The 22,507-nt window shown below is 43.6% G+C and overlaps 2 protein-coding genes across 3 annotated transcripts in view; one reads left to right on the forward strand and one right to left on the reverse strand.

Moving 5' to 3' along the window:
• Positions 1 to 8,994: 8,994 nt before the first annotated feature.
• On the forward strand, positions 8,995 to 12,216 carry LOC306971290 (class I histocompatibility antigen, F10 alpha chain-like; the record flags this gene model as incomplete). Its single annotated transcript, XM_079567526.1, has 4 exons — positions 8,995 to 9,247; positions 11,189 to 11,464; positions 11,659 to 11,952; positions 12,098 to 12,216. The coding sequence occupies 4 exons, from the start codon at positions 8,995 to 8,997 to the stop codon at positions 12,214 to 12,216; spliced, it is 942 nt and encodes a 313-aa protein (XP_079423652.1).
• A 5,722-nt stretch (positions 12,217 to 17,938) lies between these two features.
• Positions 17,939 to 22,507, reverse strand: part of unc5db (unc-5 netrin receptor Db) — a 591,396-nt gene continuing 586,827 nt past the window's right edge. For both annotated transcript variants that reach the window (XM_079567276.1, XM_079567275.1), the window contains one exon: positions 17,939 to 19,760. In XM_079567276.1, coding sequence (XP_079423402.1) covers positions 19,466 to 19,760 — 295 coding nt within the window. In that variant the 3' untranslated portion in view covers positions 17,939 to 19,465. The remainder of the gene's footprint in view (positions 19,761 to 22,507) is intronic.

A 22,507-nucleotide genomic window follows, 5' to 3' on the forward strand; every position in this document is an offset into this window, starting at 1 on the left:
CACACCTTTTTTCCCAGGAGCTTTTGGATTGGGGTAAAGCCAAACTGGAGAAAATGTGCTCGGCTCAGGTGGGAGTTAAAGGATTAAAGAAAGTTAAAAAAAAAAAAAAAAAATGAAAATGCAGATACCCTGGTCTGTGGATAATATCTCTGCAATATCAGGCTCTTTAAGTAAAACTTAGACAAACTTTAACAGGTTAAATGTTTTTTTTCTCCTCCATCTATGAGCTTCTACTTCTTACTCACTAAGTTTCCAGTTTGTGCAACAGTTAAAAAAAGAAAACCTTTCGTCATATTTTGATTCTGTTTTTCTTGTTCTTGGATGAAACTGAAGAAACATGACTTGAACCTGGGCTTTCCCGTTACACAAAATGTTACAAGAGATTTGGTTTTGTCGATATAAATGTTGGTGTTTGGTGCAAAGTTTACATCGTGTTGAAGCATTTATTGTGTTTCTTCAGCTCTGAATGAAAGTAGAAAGTTGTCAGTTTGATCCACAGCTGTCACCAAAGCAAACTGTGTCCTCGGGCAAGACACTTTCCCGCCTCGTCCGTGAATAAATGAGCGTGAAGTTAAAATCATTGTCTCCTGTTATTATTATTGATCGATGTCGCTTCATAGTAAAATAGAGTCATGTCGTTATTGGCTTTTTGTTCAGAATGATGGAGACACAGTTTGTCCTCGAGTCTCCAATAGAATTATCTTTAAACCCAGATCAAAGTTTGTATCGGCTGCTGTTGAGGTGTTTGAGAAGGAGGCGGGACATGGGCTGTTTGGGGCTAAAGCGACATCAAAATAAGAGACACCTCCCTGTGTCAAGTGACCGGACATAAATCTAAGTTACCTATGTAACTATAGTTCTACGAAACGCCCCCCTTAGGCTGCGCTATTGCATATCTCTCGGAAGTGCCAGCTTCCCGCCCTGAGAGGATCAGAACTGACCGCTCCAATCATACTTGGGGTCCACTCACCCCAAAAGGGGGACTTTCCCTTCAATCGTCTCCTTTGAACTCAGCCATCGAAGAGAGGTCGTGCCTGCTGAGCCCGCACACATTTCGTAGAACTATAGTTACATAGGTAACTTAGATTTCTACTTCAATTGTGTGCTTGCCCTTAAGCAACGCGCAGCCGTGGCCAACCAAAGTACTCCCAGCAGGTATGGTCTCGCATGATTGGAGCAGGCCCGTGGCAACTCTATGCATCCAAGGGAGTGGCCCAGCCCTCCCTAGGTAACAGGGGCTGACAGGCAGGGTGAGGGGCAGCCAATAGCCGTTAACAACGCCTTAGCGCCTCACCCCGGAAAAAGACAATCAGGGAACGCCTGCACGAGCTGCCTCTCCCAAGAGTGCCTGAGGCACTGAACCGACCATGCAGGAAAAACAGGAGCTTGGAAGCGCCTCTCCCAAGAGCGCTCAGAGCACCCAGAAGGCCAAACCAACCCAGGTCATTCCCTCCTGTTGTGGATTTTCTTGCTTAAAAAAGCTTAAGAGATGTTTGTCTAGTCAAGATGTGAAGTTTATTACACAATGCATTGCGGAGAGGGTTACACATAACGCAAGTTCATGGTAAGCTCTGCCCGTGTCAGCTTTGGCATCACCTTATATAGGTGAGCACCAAAGACAGAGCAGCAGGACAGGGGTCATACAGTAGGGCACACAGCAAAGGGAAGCACAGAAACTCATAGACATGGTAATACAGTTGGAGATGTCAATGCAGACAACCAAAAGGTGCTTAGCATGGTAATGCATCATGGTGGCGTTTGGAGGCAGAAGGAGATCTTTGTGATGTTGGGGAGATGGGCCATTTGGGGCCTATTGTCTAAAGGTGCGAGGGCCTCGTCTGGAGCACAGGAAGAAACCAGTCTTTCTACCTGGTTTAGTCAGAGGCCCAGCAGGAGACCCAGCAACAGGACGCCAGTGTGGTTACCAGCTTAACTAACTAAACTTGTCACAACACTCCTCTCTCTTGATGATTGCAAACCCAGTTTTGTATACATCACATTCAGTTAAGTATCAGAGACATTGAAATCACACCACCTTCAAACTTGTGTTAGGGAGAAACACTGCTGTCATTAGAGTCGAATTTAAGCATGACATTTAGACACAAAGTAAAACAGGAGTCGTTGATGGGCACAATGTGCCGTCACCCAAACCTCTTATTTAGGGTAAAGACTCTTCGATAAGGGATGTGCTCCCCATACACTGAAAGTTCACAAGAGAAGAAACACATTTGTCAATAAAAGGAACACATTATAGCCGCAAACATTGCGTCACCGTAAACCTTCAGCCAAAGGCAAAATTAGCAAGAAAGCTGTAGACTGTTTGACGCCTGCAACCAGGCGGTATTATTTAGAGCAAAGTTGCGTTTACCGCGAGCCACGTTGTGAGTCATTTTGAAAGCCTGATGGTCTTTCTTGTAGGGATGCATTCATGTACTTCATCATGGGGAACTTAAAAATAAAGAAATCAAAAAAGGGAGAAAAATCAAAGAAAGAAAACAACCCCAAAGTACACAAAAGGTAAACTCAAAAGCATCAGAAGTTAGCTGATATCTTTACAACAACAAAAAAAGAAGACGAAGACCCGAGTTACCGACGTGACATAGGTTTTGCACAAAGAAAGTGTGAAACCACATTATACAATACGTTGTTTTGTTTTGAAGATGATTAGTCCCATTTTGATTTCACCTGGTCCACGTGACACCTATCTGTCGTAATGCAACCTGTGTTTTTTGCATTATGTAAAAAGAACATTTTAGGTCTTTGTCTAATTCAGTCTAGAAGATCAGCTCTTGACTGCTAATAAAAATTGTAATCCTTTAATAATTTGGAGTTGAGGCGATCCTCAGCATACATTTTGGCATCTGTCCATCAGATTATGAAAAAGATTTCTGTTGGAATAAAAAATCATCCCTTCCCACCTTTTTGGTGAAGGTTTCTCTCATTTTTTTTTTTGCCAAATGCAAACCTGGAGAATGGTCAAAATGTGGCACAGCTGACACCGAAACACATTATGTAAAACCGCCTGTACCTCTTAATTTACACCAAACAGTGGAAGTGTTTTTTCTTTTTCGATCAACCCAAAGAAGCAGCAAAATAAAACAAAACAAAAGCGTTTTACTGCGATGCAGCATCTCGCTCTACTCACACCATATGGTTTCTTTCTAGCTCATCTAATCCTTTCTGGTCTTCTCCACCTCCAACTGCCCAGTGATGTAATGTCAGAGTGAAAGCCCACTTTGAGTTGGCTTCACTGCCAGCGTCCTCCACTGAGGATGTAATGCATATTTGTCCATCTCTCGCTTTGCCTGTTCTTCAGCCACAGTCCTTTACCCAGCTCTCCTGGCTGTGTCCAGTGTCTATACATTGCGACACTTTGGTCTTCCAGAGTGTTTCAGACTCTTCTGCTGAAGAGCTGGTTGATGCAGTGTGGACGAGCCACGTGTCCAGTGGGCTGTGGCTGGAGTTGTTGTAGCAGGCAGGCACCTACGAGTTTGTCTTTGTCTTCAGGGCTATTTGAGTGGAGTTTCAGGCACAGTTCAGGCGTGGAGAAGACCGTCCAGTTTGAGCTAGCTTCAGAAGAAAGATTTGTTACGGAACATTACTTCCCCATCTTAAAGTTCTGCAGTAATTGCTCTCTTAACTTTCCCATTTTATTTCATTTATTTTGTATGTAGTTTTGTTTTGTTTTATTTGCTACTTACTTATAGGTCGGCAATAACAGTTCCACATTACATTTAACATTTGTTTTTGTCTAGCAAAATGTTCACGTTACCTCATAATTGTCAAAAAAGAAAAGAAAAACATTTCTTTACCACAAAGGAATCCAACTAAAAAGAAAGAAGCTTAGATCTTTCACTGTGGGACCTATACCTCTGTGTCTAATAACACCATGGTCAGCCATTCTGGACGTGCAATCTTTTTTTGCACTTTTTGTTGTTGTTTGTTTTTGGTTTGGCCTTTGTTTGGCTGTTTTTCAAGCCAAGCCAAACCGTTTTTCCAATGCCATTATAATGGGACTTCTGAAATCCCCTCGATTTAGTATCTCGACATTGACTTTTCCCCATTGTCTCTCTTACAGACAAATTGCATCACGTAGTCACTGCCTTCTGTCTCTCTCTGCTGTCCCCTCTTTATCACTTTGCAACTACAGCAATTGACAGGCGTGTTCTATGGATCGGACCGGGCCGGCTGAGGCACACAGAACCAGACTCAAACTACCGCACAGCAGTTAGCCGGGAGCTTAAATCCCACACTCTACACAAATGGCAATGAACAGAAATACCTTAAAATACATAATTAAATCAAGAAACCGTGTACACTCAAGCGCTGCCCTGGGCTTACACATTTGAAAAGACAACAAACTCACCACAAGCAGGTTCTTTTAAGGTCCTGTGTTAGCCAAAAAGTTGTCCTGCGGGAGACGAGCGCATGCCCTCCTTCGTCACAAACGCTAGCTGAGGTACTGAGGCTGGTCTTCTTCCCAGGTCGGCCAAAACGCACGGTCGTCTCCACGCCGAAAACAAATTATAGCTAAAGACTTGCCAACAACGCCAAAATTGTTGTGGATTTTCTTGCTTAATAAAGCTTAAGAGATGTTTGTCTAGTCAAGATGTGAAGTTTATTACACAATGCATTGCGGAGAGGGTTTCACACAACGCGAGTTCATGGTAAGCTCTGCCCGAGTCAGCTTTGGCATCACCTTATATAGGTGAGCACCAAAGACAGAGCAGCAGGACAGGGGTCATGAGCAACTGAACCTGTAGCAACGTCCTGCAGATATGACTGCACAAACGTTGAAGAGGCCGACCAAGAGGCTGCCATGCAGACCTCCTCAATCGAAGCGCCATGGAGCAGTGCCGTAGAAGCTGCAACCCCACGTGTGGAGTGTGCTCTGACCACTGCTGGCAGAGGGAGTCCTTGTGCCTTATATGCAGCGCGGATGGCAAGGCATATCCAGTGGGCTAATCTTTGGGAGGACAGTGGGGCACCCTTGTTCCTGACCCCAAAGTACTCCTCCAGTACTGTCTGAAGGTCCCAGGTCGGAACCGACCGGCGCATGGGCGGTCTAAGCCTACGAACGCCCTGAAGAAAACGCTTCACCAAGGGGTGACTACGAGCAGTGTGGACTCTGAACCCCACGTGCCCGGTAACGATGGCTGCCGCAAAAATCCCTAGGGTTGCGGCAGCCATCGTCCAGCAGACCCTGGAGAAAACTCAGTGCATCCTGTATAGAACAGGATGTAGGGTCCAGGTCCCTCTCTGAGCACCAATCAGAGAAAAGACGCCAACGGACCCTGTAAGCCCTGGTCGTAGATGGGGCCCGAGCACCCTGAATTGTGGCAACAACTGCAGAGGGGAGGCCAAGGTTTAGCAACTTCCTCCGTTCAGCCTCCAGACCATCAGTCTAAGCCCCAGTACCGGACGCGAGAGGAGGGCCCCCCCAGCCTGAGTCAGAGCGTCCGGTCGGGGCCACGGATCCCCTTGTGCCATTGATACCACGTCGGGGTACCACCTGGCACTCGGACTGTCTGGGGCTATGAGCAGGATGAATGTGCCCTCTGTCCTCACTCTGTGAAGAAGAAGTGCAATGAGGCGCAGGGGCGGAAACGCGTAAAGCAGGCCGGGCGGCCATGGTCGATGGGCCATGGCATCCACGCCGAGAGGAGGCCCGTCTGTTGACCTGAGCGAGAACCAGAGTGGGCACTGTGCGTTCTCTGCATTGGCGAAAAGGTCGGCCACTGGTCTGCCGAACCGGAGCCACACCTCCACCGCGACCTCCGGTGCCAGGCCCCATTCGTCCTGTAGGGCGCCCCCTCTGGACATCCTGTCCGCGCCGACATTGTGAGATCCGGCAATGTGGCGCGCTTTCAGAGAGGCCAGGCGGATGCTCGCCCAGTTGAGCACTTCCGCTGCCAGCCTGTGGAGAGCGGGGGACCTGGTCCCCCCCTGCCTGTTCAGGTAGGCCACCACTGTGGTGTTGTCCGACCGAACTAACACGTGGCGACCCTGCAGATGGGTGGCAAAGTGTAGGAGGACTTTCTGCACTGCCTCCATCTCTAGGAGGTTGATGTGTCTCGGAGACGGGGGCCAAACACCGCTTGCCGTGAGATGGCCTGTGAACACCTATGTGTAATGGAGCACGTAACCCATTTGGACCCCCCGATGGCAGGGATCCGGGTCCAACCAGAATTCTACGTCAGACCTTGCGGCGGGGGACAACTGCGCCAGTGTCAAGTCCCTCACACGGCGGGACTCGAGGCGTGAAAACCAGCGTTGAAGGCCTCTCATGTGCAGCAGAGCAGACCCAGTTGAACTACCGGGTGGGCTGATGCCATCATGCCGAGCAGGGAGCGGATTCTCCGTGGTACAATCCGTGGACCATCCGTGGACCAATCAACAACTGTAGTTCCAGATCCAGAATCACTGACTTCACTTCAATCACTGCATCACTTTCCAGGGAGAGGGAGGCCCTCATGCCCTTGGACTCCAAGTGCAAACCCAGATTGACCAATTCGAGCCGCAGCTGAAGTGATGAGGCCCGGGAGACGATCCATGGGGTGTTCTCCTCGGAGAAGAGTGCGTCTTCATCAAACAAGCGCTGCTCATCATATTCATCGCCAGCTGCCCAGTCCCTTCTCGGGACAGGCGGAGGTGGCGGGCTCCGCTCCCGTTCCCACACCGGGGAGGCTGGAGCCGGGGAATCCCCACTCGAAGTATACGATTCCTGATCGGATAACTCTTGGGAGGCAGGAGCCAAAAAGGCGCGGCGACGCTCGCGCTCCTCCTTTTTGGCTCCTGCGGCACAGGAACCGTCTTCTGCAGAGTGGCGCCGGCCCAGGCAGAGGAAGCAGCTAGCGTGCTGATCCCCCGTGAGGCCGTGCAGGACCCGCAAACCCGCTGCATGACGCCGGTGGGCGAAGGGTGGTCGAGCGAAGGAGTGCGGTGAGTCATCTTCGTTCTATTAGAATCCAATTCAGAGTAAAGCTGAGAGAAAAAGGAGACGATTGAAGGGAGAGTCTCCCTTTTAAAGGGGTCAGGGGTGAGTGGACCCCAAGTATGACTGGAGCGGTCAGTTCTTTGATCCTCTTAAGGCGAGAAGCTGGCGCTTCCGAGAGATATGCAATAGCGAAGCCTAAGGGCAAGCACACAATTGAAGTAGAACTTCAGACTTTATTGTGTGAAGCCAAAGCAAAGGAGTCACTGAATCACAAGAAGCTTTGAACATGACGCTACGAAGAGAAAGAGCGTGGAGTCTGTGTGAACATCATTAATCCTGAGGCTAACCACTCTGCCACAGTGACACAGAGAGGACACTCCTATAGAATTCATGTCAAAATCAGAAAGTCTCAGTAACTGCGCTGTGATGTTTTTGTAAAGAACTATTTCTCCACTGATACAACCCCGCGTGAGTCTGTTCTGCCTGGAGACGTGATCTGATTGTTTCGAAAATGAAAAGAGGCGGGACTCTCCAACTGAGAGTGCAACTGTATGTTTTGTAGCTATAAAGTGCGTCGCGGCTGAAACAGCCTCCAAACATTTTGACACCAGAGTTTTGTCTTTACGGAGACTTTTGCAGCGATGTTCACCGTGAAGATTTGCTTTGTGCTCATTCTCTCGGGGACACTCATGAATGGAGCCACATCAAGTGAGAACATTTGGACTTTTCATTTGTTACAGGCTAAAGCCAGTGGTGTAGTCTACGTGATACGCAGGTATATGCCGTATAACACTAGAAGGCCTGCAGAATTACCGTATAACCGCTACAAAGTGGGAAAAGATACGTAGGCTATCACTCATTTGCGCAGTGTTATTTTTGCGTTTTCTGTCCGTTTGGAGACCAGCACAAACTCCACCACAAACTATTTCCTCTCCTGAAAACGAGAGATCACAGGCTCATCCCTCTCTCTCTTTTTCTCTGTCCCGACAGACCGACTGCTCCCTCTCAGCTGTGCTCGTGCGCAATTGCGCACAGCTCCGGTGTACATGAGCACAAAATAAAACCCGGCCTGAGAATAGCTCATAATGACAGAGGCTTATTAACCGTCCTCACGGCGCTGGAGGAGTCGCGTACGTCTCATAGACACTTTCCCTGTTCATCCCCGCTCTGGGAGTCCACAAAGCCGAACGCTTCTCTCCCTCCTCTGCAGCCGCGCGTGAGAGCGGCTTTGGGCAAAGGCAGTGACAGGTGCAGGCGGGAAACAATCTGTATTACAAAGCGCTGAAGTCCACGGGAAAGACCGCGTAGACTGTTGGAAGTGTGCGTTTTACTCTCAGACACTGAGGCTGTCCCTTGACAGAGACTGAAAAGTGGATGTGCCCCGCCCACAGCGAGCCACGCGCGCTCCTGTTCATAAAAAATGTCCTAAAAGAGTCGTTCTCCAGAAGCAGCGCGCATGGTTTTGTGTGTGGGGGAGTTTGCAGGCGCGAGAGCCCGGTGGTTGACTGGTGAAGGGGTTGGTGAAAGCAGGCTGGGCTTTATTCATTGAAGTTTTCATTTTGGCTTCAGTCCCACAGCCTTATAGTCAAGCTACAGCCTTTGAATTTCTAGAACATTCCTATAGGTCTATTGCTTGTTATTTCAATAACATTCATATTCACAGTTTGGTTTATAATCTATTTAATTCTCTGATACATTTAATATTAGTAATAGTATGTGACGGGCTATTTTTTTCAGCGCATATAATTGGCTATCCCCCACGCCTGCTAAAAAATACAGTACCCACTAGAAAATTGAAGACTACACCACTGGCTAAAGCATAAGCATAAGCATTTTACTTCACATTATTCAGGTTTTGTAACATGTTGTATTTGCTCAACAAAACATTTATGTATTTACTTTATGGCATAAGGCACTTTCACTGTTAACTAGAATGATTTATAAATAACATAATCAGGCATTTGTTTAATGATTTGTTGTGTTGAATTTAACGTATTGAGTGATAATTGTCATTAAGAAATGAAATAAACCTGTTGTTCACAGTGATTCACACTTTGATGGATTTCCAAACATCTTCAACTCAAGTCCCAAACTTCCCTGAGTTTGTTTATGTTGGAGTGGTGAATGGACTCACAGTTTATCACTACGACAGTAAAACCAGGAGAGCGGTGCCCAAACAGGAGTGGATGAACAGACTGACAGAGGAGGATCCAGAGTTCTGGGAGAAGAACACTCAGCATGATATTGGTTCAGAGCAGGTGAATAAAGGCAACACTGAGATTGCCAGACTGAGATTCAACAAAACTGAAGGTTTGTCTGATATTTACTTTGATTGATGTAACGTTCTTCGACTATGTCTCCGAGCTGGCCTGGTGTCGCCTCGGGGTCCCCCCAGAACAGCTGGAGGAGGTGTGTGTGGATCGGGAAGTTTGGGCATCTCTGCTGAGACTGCTGCCCCCGCGACCCGGCCCCGGATAAAGCGGAAGAAAATGGATGGATGGATGTAACGTTCTTACTGGAAATTAACTAATTAATTAAAAAACTATCATCATATCAACAAAAACACATAGATCTACAGTGCCTCTCGTGAGTATTCATACACCTTGAACTTTTGCACATTTTGTCATGTTTACAACCCTAAACATAAAGATTTTATTTAGATTTTTTTTACTGAACGTTCACACACAAGTAACAGACAGCTGTGAAGTGAAAGCAAAATGATACATGATTCTGTTATTTTTCAAAAAATAGAAAAGTGGGGCGTGCATAAGTATTCATACAGCATTTCTGAGTGCATTAAATTGCCTTTTTAACATTCCTAATGACTCCAGAATGTTCACACCTTGGCCTAACCATTAAATAGAGGCCACCTGTGTGTAATCTACTCTCAGTGAAAATACAGCTGTTCTTTTAGGCCCTCAGAGCTGTGGTCGGAGTGTGTTGGTCACTAAACAACATCATGAAGGTCAAGGAGCACCAGAGCGGTCAGGGATAAAGCTGTGGAGAAGTTTAAAGCAGCCTTAAGTTATACAAAGATTTCCCAAGATTTAAACATCTCCCGGAGCAACTGTTCAATCGATCATTCAGAAATGGAAAGAGTGTAGCACCACTGCCAACTTACCAAGGCGTGGTCGTTCACCTAAACTAAAAGACCAAAGAACAAGGAGAGCACTGGTAAGAAATGCAACCAAGTGCCCCAAGATAACTCTGGAGGAGCTGTGAAGTCCTGCTGCTGAGCTGGGGGAATCTGTACATGGGACAACTATAAGTCGTATCTACACAAATCTGGCCTTCATGGACGAGTGGAAGAAGAAAGCCATTATTGAAAGGAGGCCATAAGAAATCCCGTTTGAAGTTTGCTAGAAGTCATATGGAGGACACAGCTCCATGTGGAAGAAGGAGCTTTGGTCAGATGAGAGAAAATGTAACTTTTTGGCCCAAATGCAAAACGTTATGTATGGAGCAAACCTAACACTGCTCATCGTCCTGTGTGCACCATCCCCAGTTTAAAATATACAGGGGGGAGCATCATGCTGTGGGGCTGCTTTTCCTCAGCGGGGATTGGGAGACTGTAAGAATAGTTATGAAGACGGATGGAGACAAATACAGGGACATTTTGGAGGAAAACCTGCTGGAGTCACAAGAGAACTGAGGCTGGGGCGGAGATTCACCTTCAGCAGGACAATGACCCTAAACACAAAGATAAATCTACAATGGAATGGTTCAATAAAAACATATTAATGTGTTAGAATGGCCCAGTCAAAGTCCTGACCTAAATCCTATTGAAAATCTGTGGAATAATCTGAAAACTGCTGTTCACAAACGCTCTCCTTCTAATGTGACAGAGCTTGAGTTGTTTTGTAAAGAGGAATGGGCTAAAATGTCAGTCTCTACATGTGCAAATCTTGTAGAGTCAGAACCCAAATGACTTGTGCTGTTATTACAGCAAAAGGGGGTTCCACAAAGTATTCATTCATGCTGTATGAATACTTATGCACGCCCCACTTTTCGGTTTTCTATTTTTTGAAAAATAACAGAATCATGTATCATTTTGCTTTCACTTCACAGTTGTCTGTTACTTGTGTGTGAACGTTCAGTAAAAAAATCAAAATAAAATCTTTATGTTTAGGGTTGTAAACATGACAAAATGTGCAAAAGTTCAAGGTGTATGAATACTTACGAGAGGCACTGTATATTTGTTTAATAACTTTCAAAACAAGTGCAGTTCTAATTCTGATGTTTCTGTGTCAGGACTCCATATTTGGCAGAGGATGGGTGGTTGTGAATGGGACGATGAGACCGATGAGATCAGAGGATATTTTCAATTTGCCTTTGATGGAGAAGACTTCATTTCGTTGGACTGGGCGACTCAGACGTGGGTCGCTGCTAAATCAGAGGCCTTTGCCACTAAACTGAAATGGGAGAAGAGTGGAGTAGCTGCTCGAGTGAAACATGAGCAGATCCATCGCTGTGGAGAATATCTGAAGAAGTACGTGAGACTTGGAGCGGAAACTCTGAAGAGGAAAGGTAAGATTTTTGTTTTATTGTAGTTTATATTTTATTACATATTACATGTAAAAAATGGGCGGGAATGTGTGGCTTCACGGAGAAGTCACTTTCCTCATTGTCATTTGTAATCATACATTCATATAAAAACTTACAGGTATGTGCCTTAAATACTGTAACACTGAGTGCTTATGTGCTATATTTTGTGTGTTCAGAGCTCCCTCTAGTGTCGCTCCTGCAGAAGTCCTCCTCGTCCCCGGTCACCTGCCTCGCCACAGGCTTCTACCCCGACAGAGCCATGCTGTTCTGGGCTAGAGACGGAGAGGAGCTGGAGGAGGACGTGGGAGAGATCCTGCCCAACCACGACGGGACCTTCCAGAGCAGCGTGTCCCTGGACCTGTCCTCTGTCCCGACTGAAGACTGGGGCAGGTACAGCTGTGTGTTCCAGCTGTCCGGAGTCAAAGACGACCTCATCACCAAACTGGACCCCGGACTGATCCGCACCAACGGTGAGACGGGACTGACTTAGTTTGATACAAATTTTGTAGGAGAAATGAACTGTTCTGAGGTGGATCCCATATGGTTCTGCTTTTGCAAGGAAGCAAGTGCCTAATCAGGCTAATAATAATAATAATAATAGTTTTTTTTTCACAGAGAAAAAGCTGAACTCCTCCATCATCATCGTGGCTGTTCTGTCGGCTCTGGGTTTGGTCGTTGCTGCTGCTGTTGGAATCGTCTTGTACAGAAGATTTCACAACAAGAACGTCTTATAAAAGGTCAGAAAACAGTGATGTAGTAACAGAGAGGTGCTGTCAGCTCATATAGAGGAAGAGCAAAGAGGAGACGTATGGATGTAGTGAAAGAGGAAAAAAGAAAATATAAAGTGAAAAATATAGTTAATTGTATCTTTTGTTTTCACAGATTTGTTGATCTGGACGAAGCAGCTCTTCTGTTTTACTCCTTTTACTGAGCAGATTCTATCAGGGGATACTTGTGGCAAAACTGCGCCTGAAGCCAACTTGTTTTATTGATCTAAACATGGATTCCTATATAATAATCTTTATAAATGGCATTTTATAAAGATAAACCTGCTTTTGTAACAGAATGGCCTTTCCCGTTGTTCAGGGCCCCAGACAATTTGGTGACAATGCGAGATTGGGCTTTGACCCTAATCTTGGACAAACATATTCCTGGTTTGCCCATGCCCAATATTCAGATATTCAACTTAACATTACTGCACATAAGGGGTGTAGGAGGACCGGGGAGGACTCGTTTGATCAATCAGTTGAACCATTGTTTAATGATTGTTCCTGGACTCGACTGCAGTGACATCAACACTTCCATTTCCCAACAATGACCAGACGACGCTTGGACCTTTCCACTGTACATTTATTTCCAAAAGGCTGCATATACATTTGCAAATTCTACTGTACAGAAAACATCCAAAATGTCCATAGTTATAGATACAATATTACCACAAAGCTGCCCTGGCGTTACCAAACAGAGGTTCAGCACTAGAAAAGCTCTGCAGCCTATTCAATATGATCATCTTAAATACTTGATCAACTAATACCTTTAATGTAATGTCAGTAGGATTCTTTGTTTTTAAGTATATATTTTTTCTCCATACCCATCTGTACAGTACAACATTCAGCATTTACAGTAGTTAAACAAGGCACAAGAAGAAGAAGAAGAGTGGAGTGAAGCCGAGGGCCATGCGTACAGCGGGAAAACGCACGGGGCCAACTTCAGTGACAGAGAGAGAGGGACCGACGGTTAAAGTCGAGGCTGGGGTGGATCGTTCGGAGGGAGGGGCGCCTGGCTGTGATTGGTTCTTTTAGACTTTCAGTTTTAGCTTATGTTGGAGTTTGCATGTTCTCAGAAGTTTCTGGCATTGCCTTGCGTTTACCCACACTCAGATTCAGGGTCTTAGCCTATTGTGGATGTTTTGTTTAGATGGGGAAACACCAGGGCACAGGGATAGAACGTGAGGCCCTCTCCAAGAAGGTCTGATCCTCGGGCCGGACTTTAAAGGTGCATTATGTAACTTTAAATGCATAAACAAGTGAGTATTTGTCCGTTCAGTGATTGGCGTCTTTACTTTCCATCACAGTGGCCTCTATGACGCTTTAGGATCGATTGTTTTTAGGGTCTCTGGTTGGTTTCCGTAACTTTAGAGATAGTTCCATCAGCAGAGAACACCTATCTCCCTAAAAACGATTCATCCTAGAGCGTCACAGAGGCCACGGTGATGGAAAGCGAAGGCGCCCCATCCATACAGCTGTAGGTCACTTAAAGGTTAAACATGTGTCAACATTTTTGTGCAGAAGTAGTTACATAACACACCTTTTGTAGATTTTCAGTGTGGGGATTTGTGTCTATAGCTGCTCCAAAATTATCTAAAATGTGCTGCAAAGTCAAAACAAGTTGGTCCCAGGTTCAATCCCCAGACGAACCTGGGACCTGGTTCGTCTGGGGATTGATTCTGTGTGGAGTTTGTATGTTCTCCCTGTGTCTGCGTAGGTTTCTTCCAGGTGCTTTGGTTTCCCCCTCCTCTAAAAACATGTATGATAGGTTTATCCTCCAGCCGGGTGTTTCTAACCATTAGCCCTGCTCCACAGCTGGAGATGGGTTGCTGAGCGCCGGCCTGCACTGGCTACCCAGGTCGCCCCAGCGGCATTGAGGAAACGAATTTCTTACGCTTTCCCTGTCGTCACATGAGGACCAGTCCAAATGGTCAACCAACCATCAAACCGTCTTGCTGTCCAACACAAGTGCTATACACTTCATCTTTATTTTTTACTTGACGTTTTCTTATTTACCAGTATCCCTTCTGTACATGCAAACTCTAAAAGGTCCACCTAGACAGGGAATCAAACCCATGACCGTTCAGCTGTGTAGCGAGCGTTGTCACCATTTTTACCAAAAAAAGGAGAAGCGGCGTTCGATCCTGACATATGCGGACAGTTAGCAAGTAGGCTAGTCCGTGAGACTTTTAAGTGTCCGTTAGCATTAGCCTGCTCAATGTGTTTTCCCTATAGCCGTTAGCATTAGCCACGAAACATCGCAAATTATGAATGATCCAGATGTTTTCAGCTGTTGTCAACCATCGACCCCATTTAGGTCAAAGTCTAGTTAGAAATCATTAACTAATGTACAAACTTTAGAGATTTTACTTTAGATACAAATTCGCATATAAAAGCTAAATGCTAACTCAAATTTAGTTCAGTTTTTACTTTTTATGGGGTCGGATTAATGATAAAGAAACCGCAGAAATTATATAAATGCCACGAAGAGGACAAACGTACCTCGCCATACTTTGATATCGCGCCTGGCGTTTAGATTGGGTCCGGGATTTGACGGCAAACAAAATGTGCGCATTTGTAGGAACCATTTATTGGATCAGAATATTTCTAGCATATGAAGTGATTGGTCTCACTCTGAAAGTACGGATCACAGCCTGTCGCGAATGATCCGCCCCAGCCTCGATCAGAGCAGCCTGTGTATGACAGATCCACACCTAAATGAAAGTCAAAACACGGAGTAACGCAGAACAGGCCGCCGCGAAGCATTACAGAAGCTCTTTTCCACACTCCCAGGCTTTGCTGAAAAAAAAATATTCACAAAAGGGTTCCAAACCAGTTCAGGAAAGATGGAGAGATTGTGCCCACGACATAAAGAGGATGCAATCGGAAAAATATCATTGTTTTTCTTCCTCCAAGGAACAGTCCGTAAATGCTGTATTTATATTTATGTAAACACAATAAAATTAGAATACGTTTTAAATTCATGTAAATGTTATGCAGTCACAGTTGTTTCAATTCATTTGGTTGCTATATCTGAAAAAAATAAATGAAAAAAAACGTTGAGCTACTGTTGCCTGTACAGGACATTTTATGGGAATGGCACTCTATGTCATGTAAATAGAAACAAAACAGAATTAAAAGTTGGACGCTGTAAAAGCAGGATCCAAAATATGAATGTTTTCTTTTTTTTTTTTTTTTTGCATTCACAGATTGTTTGATTTGGACTCGAACAAACTTCTAATGAAAGATAATATCATTAAAATGGAGAGAATGTAAACGTAGATCTAAAGAATTTAAATCTGTCAAATGCCAAACATTGTCTTTTATTTTGAAGTTCCAAGCCCAATCACTCAGGTGTGGAATTGGTTAAAAGAAAAATGCACAAAAAAAAATAAAAAATGCACAAAATATTGTTTATACAAGAGCGGAAAAATCTGCCATAAACTGGTATGATTTGACAATAGAAACAGTATGCTTTCACATGTCCAACGATCCCATTTTGTTCGAACATTTCAAACCACCATCATAAGTACCTCCTCATAAAATATTCAACCTTTCTAGTAAAACTAGGACTAAACCGGCCCTTTATACACCTGCGCTGCACAAAGTAATCCTGAATGAAGTAGATTCGATCTTGATTTGAGTAACTCATTCAAGAATTTTTCTTTTTTTTTTTACACTTAACCCCTTAACTCCCACCTGAACCGAGCACATTTTCTTCAGATTGGCTTTACCCCAATCCAAAAGCTTCTGGAAAAAAGGTGTGAAAATAGCAACAGAACTGAGACGAAAACAATGATGAAGATGTGACGAAAAAGTGAAAAGACTTTGACAAAAAATGTGACAAAAAATGACAAAAAAAATTGACAAAAAATGACAAAAAAATTACTAAAAATGTGACAAAAAAGACAAAAAAAAATGACAAAAAATTTGAAAAAAATGTGACAAAAAATGACCCAAAAAAATGACAATAAATTTACAAAAATTAGTTAAATACCCCCCCTCCCAAAAAAAAATGGAAAAAAATCTGATGACGTGAGGAAAAAGATCCATTTAGACGGCTTTTGTAGATCTTAGCTTTCAAATGAGGTGTTACACTGGCCTACAGGATTTGGGTAAAACTGAACTGGAGAAAATGCTCTCGGTTCAGGCGGGAGTTAAGAGGTTAATGAAGGAAAGACATCAACAACAATCTTATTTCAATTGAATTAGTGTATGTATATAGCTACATTTATCTAATTTTGGTGTGATGAGATTGTATTTTTTTATTCATTTAGTTGTAAAACACCTGCCCCATGGAAATCCAGGACAAAAAGGAGAATGTTTACTTATTTCTCAATTACTTTCTGCAGTGTGACCCAGACATAACACAACATACTCTGCTGTTTGTACATTTGTGTTTATGTGATCTTTTTCCCATTTCACTGATGCGAGTCCACCTAATAAACAAAATTATTATTATTTTTTGTATATCCAGAACAATATCTGACCTAAATATTACTAAAGATGAAAAGAATCGATCTCACGTTAAAATTGCAGATGACCTCGACCTGGAGAAGCCCAAACTAACAGTGGTACACGCGGTCAACAGTTTGAGAATCACTGAATCGCTATCACTATCATGTAATTCCTGTCGTACCCAATAAAAACTGACAGAGATTTTAAAATGTCAAATATTGGTTATCGCTCACACCGAATTATTTGGTCTCTCCAGTGTGTTCGATGTTCTTTTCTAGGCTTTTTGTCTGTTTTTAGCTGACATTAGTCTGTGGATAATAGACCTCATTCATGAAGTACTAAAGTTATTCATGCAACGTTTTGAAGTAATTGACTTATTTCTGCCCTAGAGACATCATGTGAAAGAAACAATAATATTTAGGTTCATTTTGGCCGTGATCAGTGTTGGGTCGTATCGGAATACATGTATTCAGAATACTCTTTTTGTTACTGTATTCTGGTCTTTCTTCTGAGAGCATTAAGAATACAGTCACTAAAATCAAAGGAATACATTGCAATACTAACTTGTTAAAGTGACAGTCTGTAAGCTACAACCAGGACACGGTGGTGCAGCGGTTTGTGCGTGTGCTTCACAGCTAGAAGGTCCCAGGTTTGATTCGTGGCCGGTGGAGGCTTTTCTGTCTGTCTGCGTAGGTTTCCTCCGGGTGCTCCGGTTTCCCCTACCACTAAAACATGTACAATACACCAGGATGAATGAGAGTGTGTTGGAGAGTGCGCATGGGGGATGACGGATGGAAATTAGCACGAGGCTACGATCCGGTGTGGCTTGTTCACCACTAAAGTAGGAGGTAGGAGGAGCTGATGGCGCAGTTTGGCAGCCCTGCTTCCACCACTCTGCCCTAATGGCCGGTTGTGGCTACAATAATAGAAACTTGGTAACACAGTCTTGTTCAAAAGCGGCACGGCAGCACAGCAGTTATGGCTCGTGCTTCACAGCTTGAAGGTCTGGGTTCGTTTCCCAACTGGACGGGGCCTTTGTGTGTGGAGTCTGCATGTTCTCCCCATGTCTGTGTAGGTTTCCTCCGGGTACTCCGGTTTCCCCTACCACTAAAAACATGTACAATACACCAGGATGAATGAGAGTGTGTTTGACAGTGCGCATGGGGGACGACGGATGGAAATGAGCACAAGGCTACAATCCGGTGTGGCGTGTTCATTAACATTTACCAAACTAAAAGCACAATAGAAGTGTAAATGTATAACTGACTGGGTCTGAAGTTATATGAAATGATTTTGTCTAAAGTCCCTCCTTTTGCTGATTTTAGCAACTAATCAGAATCCCCAGGCTGTCACTTTGACCAATGAGACGAGCTGTCCTGTGAAACGGCCTGTCAGGTCCTATTAGGAAGGGAGAGGGAGCTTTATTGTTTACTTCTGAATGTTTGTTCTGTGGCTTTCAGGTCTGATCAGGAGGGCAGAGGGGACTTGATCTCACTCTCCTCTCACTTGGCAATCTTACAGACTATCACTTTAAATGTCAGCACCATCAAAGTGCCTGTGTGTCATCTGATCTGCTGCGCATCTGCAAAGTGCTTTGTTTGTGTTTCTAATTAATGGTAAATAAGTTCATACCAGACATCCCAACGAGTGTAGCCAACATGATTTTAATCTTACGCCACATCTATACATAAATATATAATGCAAATCAACAGGAAGTATTCTAAGTATTCAGAATACAGTACTATGATTGGACAAAGGAACGGAATACTTTACAAAATACATTTTTACGGCAAGTATTCAGTATTCTGTAACTAAATACAAGTTCAAAGTAGTCTCCCCAACACTGACCGTGATAATACTCTAAATCTGCAGTAGTTTAGTGCGCAAGAGTCGTCCTGTATTTTTGTAAATGCCAAAAATAAAACACTTAAGGCCTTAAAAACAAATTTGAGCGCGAGAACATTTCATGAATGAGACCCAACGTTTGCTCTTTTCCCCAAATGTCTTTTGGAACATTCAATTAACAACATTCAATCCCAATCTCTATGAGCGAGTGAACGTTTGTCTGTGTTTTATAACCACTGTCCACCTAAGGCCCAAAGTTGCTGGGATAGGCCACCTACAACGCCGAAAAACAATCAATAAGCATAATTTCTAAACACTTTTTTTCATCAAACTTACTTGCCTTTTTCAAAATATTCAAAACATGTGAGCAGCTAGCAGCTTTTCATTTCAAAATAAAAGCCTTGAAATATGCCATAACACACATAATAGCAACACGCAGTACTGGTTTAATTGCATAAGAGGGCGTTTTAATGATTAGTTTAAAAGAAACTGACATAGCCATCCTTTTCTATCCAACGTGGAATGTGTTTTTTTTTTTCTTTTTTTCCCCTCAAATCAAATCCGAACTCGATGGACGACAGTGTTCTTTAATAGGTACACACGATGATTTTGGAGTCGTAAAAATTATAGTCGCAATCGTCCCCGTAAATTAGAACGCTCGCACGATTTCAGACTCTTTCGGGGACGGGGCGGGACTTGCAATCGCCTCGGCGGCTCATCCATCGACTCGTCGGGAACGATCCCTCGGACAATCCGTCACCTTGACTCGTCCCCTTTCCCTTGGCCCCCGCCCCTTGGTCCCGGGAAGGTCCTTCTTTCCGGAGACCCCCTTCCCCCACACACACACAGTCCTGGTCATAGATTAGTATAGACATTTCCGTACATTTTTCTTTTTTTTTAAATTTTCAAAGTCTCATCCGGTGTAGTTTCGCTGCGCTTGATCTTCCGTTTCGTGCGTGTCGGGTTTGGGTATTCGACACAAGCTCCCGGTCTCTATGTGGTTAAAGTCATGCTGCTCCTCCTCGTCCTCCTCGTCATTGCCGACGGCGCGCTGGTCCTTGCCGTTGGATTTGGCCGAGTGGAGTTTGCCGATTTCCTCCAAAGCGCTGGCGAGAGAGTCCAGGTCGGCGCTGTCCTGGTGCCGCGCCTCCCACAGGCTGAGGATGACCGCGGACGGGCTCGGCTGCTTCGCGAAGAAGCCCAGGTTTCTGCGAAGAGATTCGGAAGACAGAGTAGGGTTATCTCCAGCACTGTTTTCTGGAACCAAGTACCACCACCACCTCATGAAATACACTGTCTGACACCAAACATGTCACACACATTCTCTGTGGTATTGTTTCAATAAGCTTTTGCACTGTCCAAAGATCCAATGTCGTGTTTATTTTTGATGATGGTGTCAGTATTGATGATGGAGAGTGCGGCCACTGCGGAAACTCTTCTCCAGCACATCCCAAAGATTCTCCATTGATTTAATCTGGACTATGTGGCGGCCAATCCATCTCCTGCTCCCCAAACCACTCTTTCACAACGTCTGCCCCATGAATCCTGGCGTTATCATCTGTGCTATCAGGGAAGAAGAAATCCACTGATGGAATAACCTGGTCATTAGAGCTAGGCAATGTATTGTCCTCAAGGAGTTATCGAAATTGCTGTTTGGAAAATATGCAAATGTACAATATCAAGTTGATGTACAGTATCAAGGAGTATGGGGAAAGTGAGGACTTTTTGGGAAAAAAATTCCAGGAAAATGTAAAAAAAAAAAAAAAGAAATCTTGGGAAAAAATGTGGAAAAATAGAAGGAAAAACTTCAAAATAAAAATAAGGAAAAAATTACCAAAAAATATTGCTTCATCATTATTACAGGAATAGGCCACCATTTTTACATACTGAGATATGTTCTTACCTTAGCTTTGACGAGTTCTTTAGGACCTGTCTGATCTTCCCCCGTGCCTTCAGTCACGTAAACACAGCGCAGACGGCGTTAGCTTTTAGCCTCTCCCCCTCTCCACTATAGCTCCAAAACTGGTCAAGATAGAAGCTACCAAGCTCTTCCACGTTTTCCCTATTTAAATATGGTTACGTGAAGTGTTCCGCTACAAAGTATAATTACACAAAATTAAACAATGTGGATTTTCTAAGCGGATAAAAGGGGGAACTATATTGTAAGGAGTAATAATACCAGGAGTAATTCGAAATCCGCGCAGTAATCTTCACTTTACTGTGCGGATGCCAAACTACTCCTGTTTTGGAGCTATAGAGGAGAGAGGGAGAGGCTAAATGCTAACGCAGTCTGCGCTGTGTTTACGTGATTGAAGGCTACCTATAGACCAAATCTGGACACAACCAAAGTCTATTTAATGAATTAAAATTAAGTTAAAGGGCCTATAGCGAGTTTTTTTTTTTAATTTTTTTAGAAAAAAGAGAGCGAGGTCTACTTCAAGTCAAACGTTCAAGCTTTCATTTAATGCAGGTCTGACTCTTGTGGGATTTTCTGTTGATGAGCAGTGAACTCTAGAAAAAACAGTGTGACAAATAGCCCCGGTCTGCCCTAGTGGCTATAAAACATTAAAGATTTTTCTCTGTTTGCCTTAAAACCCATTAAAAAAAAAAGTAATAAATGGTAATTAAAGCAATGAATAGATATAAAATAGTCAGAACCAGTTAAATAATAATAGAAAAAAAAAAAAAAAAAACGATGAAAAGTTAAATAGAACTAATGCAGTCTATAATAAAAATGAAAAACAAGAGAACAAAATACAAAGCGCCATCATTAAAAATATAAACAGAAAAATCCAATGAAGCATAAAATATAACAAATAAAAGATTTAAAAGACAACAGGGAGCCACACATCTCATGCACAATATAAAATACACTCTTCGTTATGTTTTAAACAGTGTATGCCTGTGTGTTGAAAAGTTCCTGGTTTATCTCTACGTGCAGTACACACAGTATGTCCACTGGATGGCAGTGTTGCACCACTGTTGACGCAACCGTCGCTTTCACTGTGATCGTCTGTGAAAAAGGGAGTTGTCTTTTGTTCCCACCTCATCAGCGCCGCGTCCTGATTCTAAAATGTCACACGCTTTATAAAGGCCATATTTAACTCCCCTTTACCTTCTCCTTATGTAATGTATCTATACCAGTTATACAAGTGTGAGCTGTTGGATAACTGCACTAACTGTGTGGGCTGAGCTTTGCTTTTGGCACTTTAGAATTCATGGGTTCTTTAGTTTAAATGAATGCAAAACGCAAAAAAACAGCCTCAGCAGCATCATGGAAAGCAAGACTCAGAAAGTCAGAAATCATCATCGTTATGTCACTCCATAATAAACAATATCATTTACTGTAAACAATGGATTTTCTACGACTAAAGTTGCAAAAACCCGCCTTATTTACTCAATGCACTTATTTCTGAGCGTAGTTCTATCATACGGTACTTTTTACTACTTCAGTGATATTATGAACTTCAGAATGATTTCTTTTCATATCATTTTGTGGCATCGTCTATAGAAATATTCATTTTTTCGCATTGTTTCATGAGTTGTTGCTCATACTTAACGTCACTGAAGCCTAAATCAGAAATGTATGCGACAGTGATGGAATTTACGGCTCTTTACTGGGAACCGAGTCATTTCAAAATAGCCGTTCAAAAGACTCGACATAAGACAAACTTTTCTTATTTAAATCATTTAAAATTACAATGGGACTGATATTTACGCTTTGAAAAACGCGTTTGTGAATAAAATCTTTCGCCAGAACAAATAAAAAGAGAAAGCAACTGTCGGACAAATCATTTTTAGTGCTTTTAGCTTTGACTCCAATATTGGGCTGATTCTTGTGTGAAACTGACTGAAAAGAAAAAGATTCGTCTCTGTTCACCTTAAAGGAACAGGCCACCGTTTTTCAATACCGAGACATGTTCTTACCTGAGCTTAGACGAGTTGATGCGTACCT

Source organism: Gobius niger (genome assembly GCF_951799975.1).
Source record: "Gobius niger genome assembly, chromosome: 1".
In the NCBI taxonomy this organism is placed as follows: domain Eukaryota; kingdom Metazoa; phylum Chordata; class Actinopteri; order Gobiiformes; family Gobiidae; genus Gobius; species Gobius niger.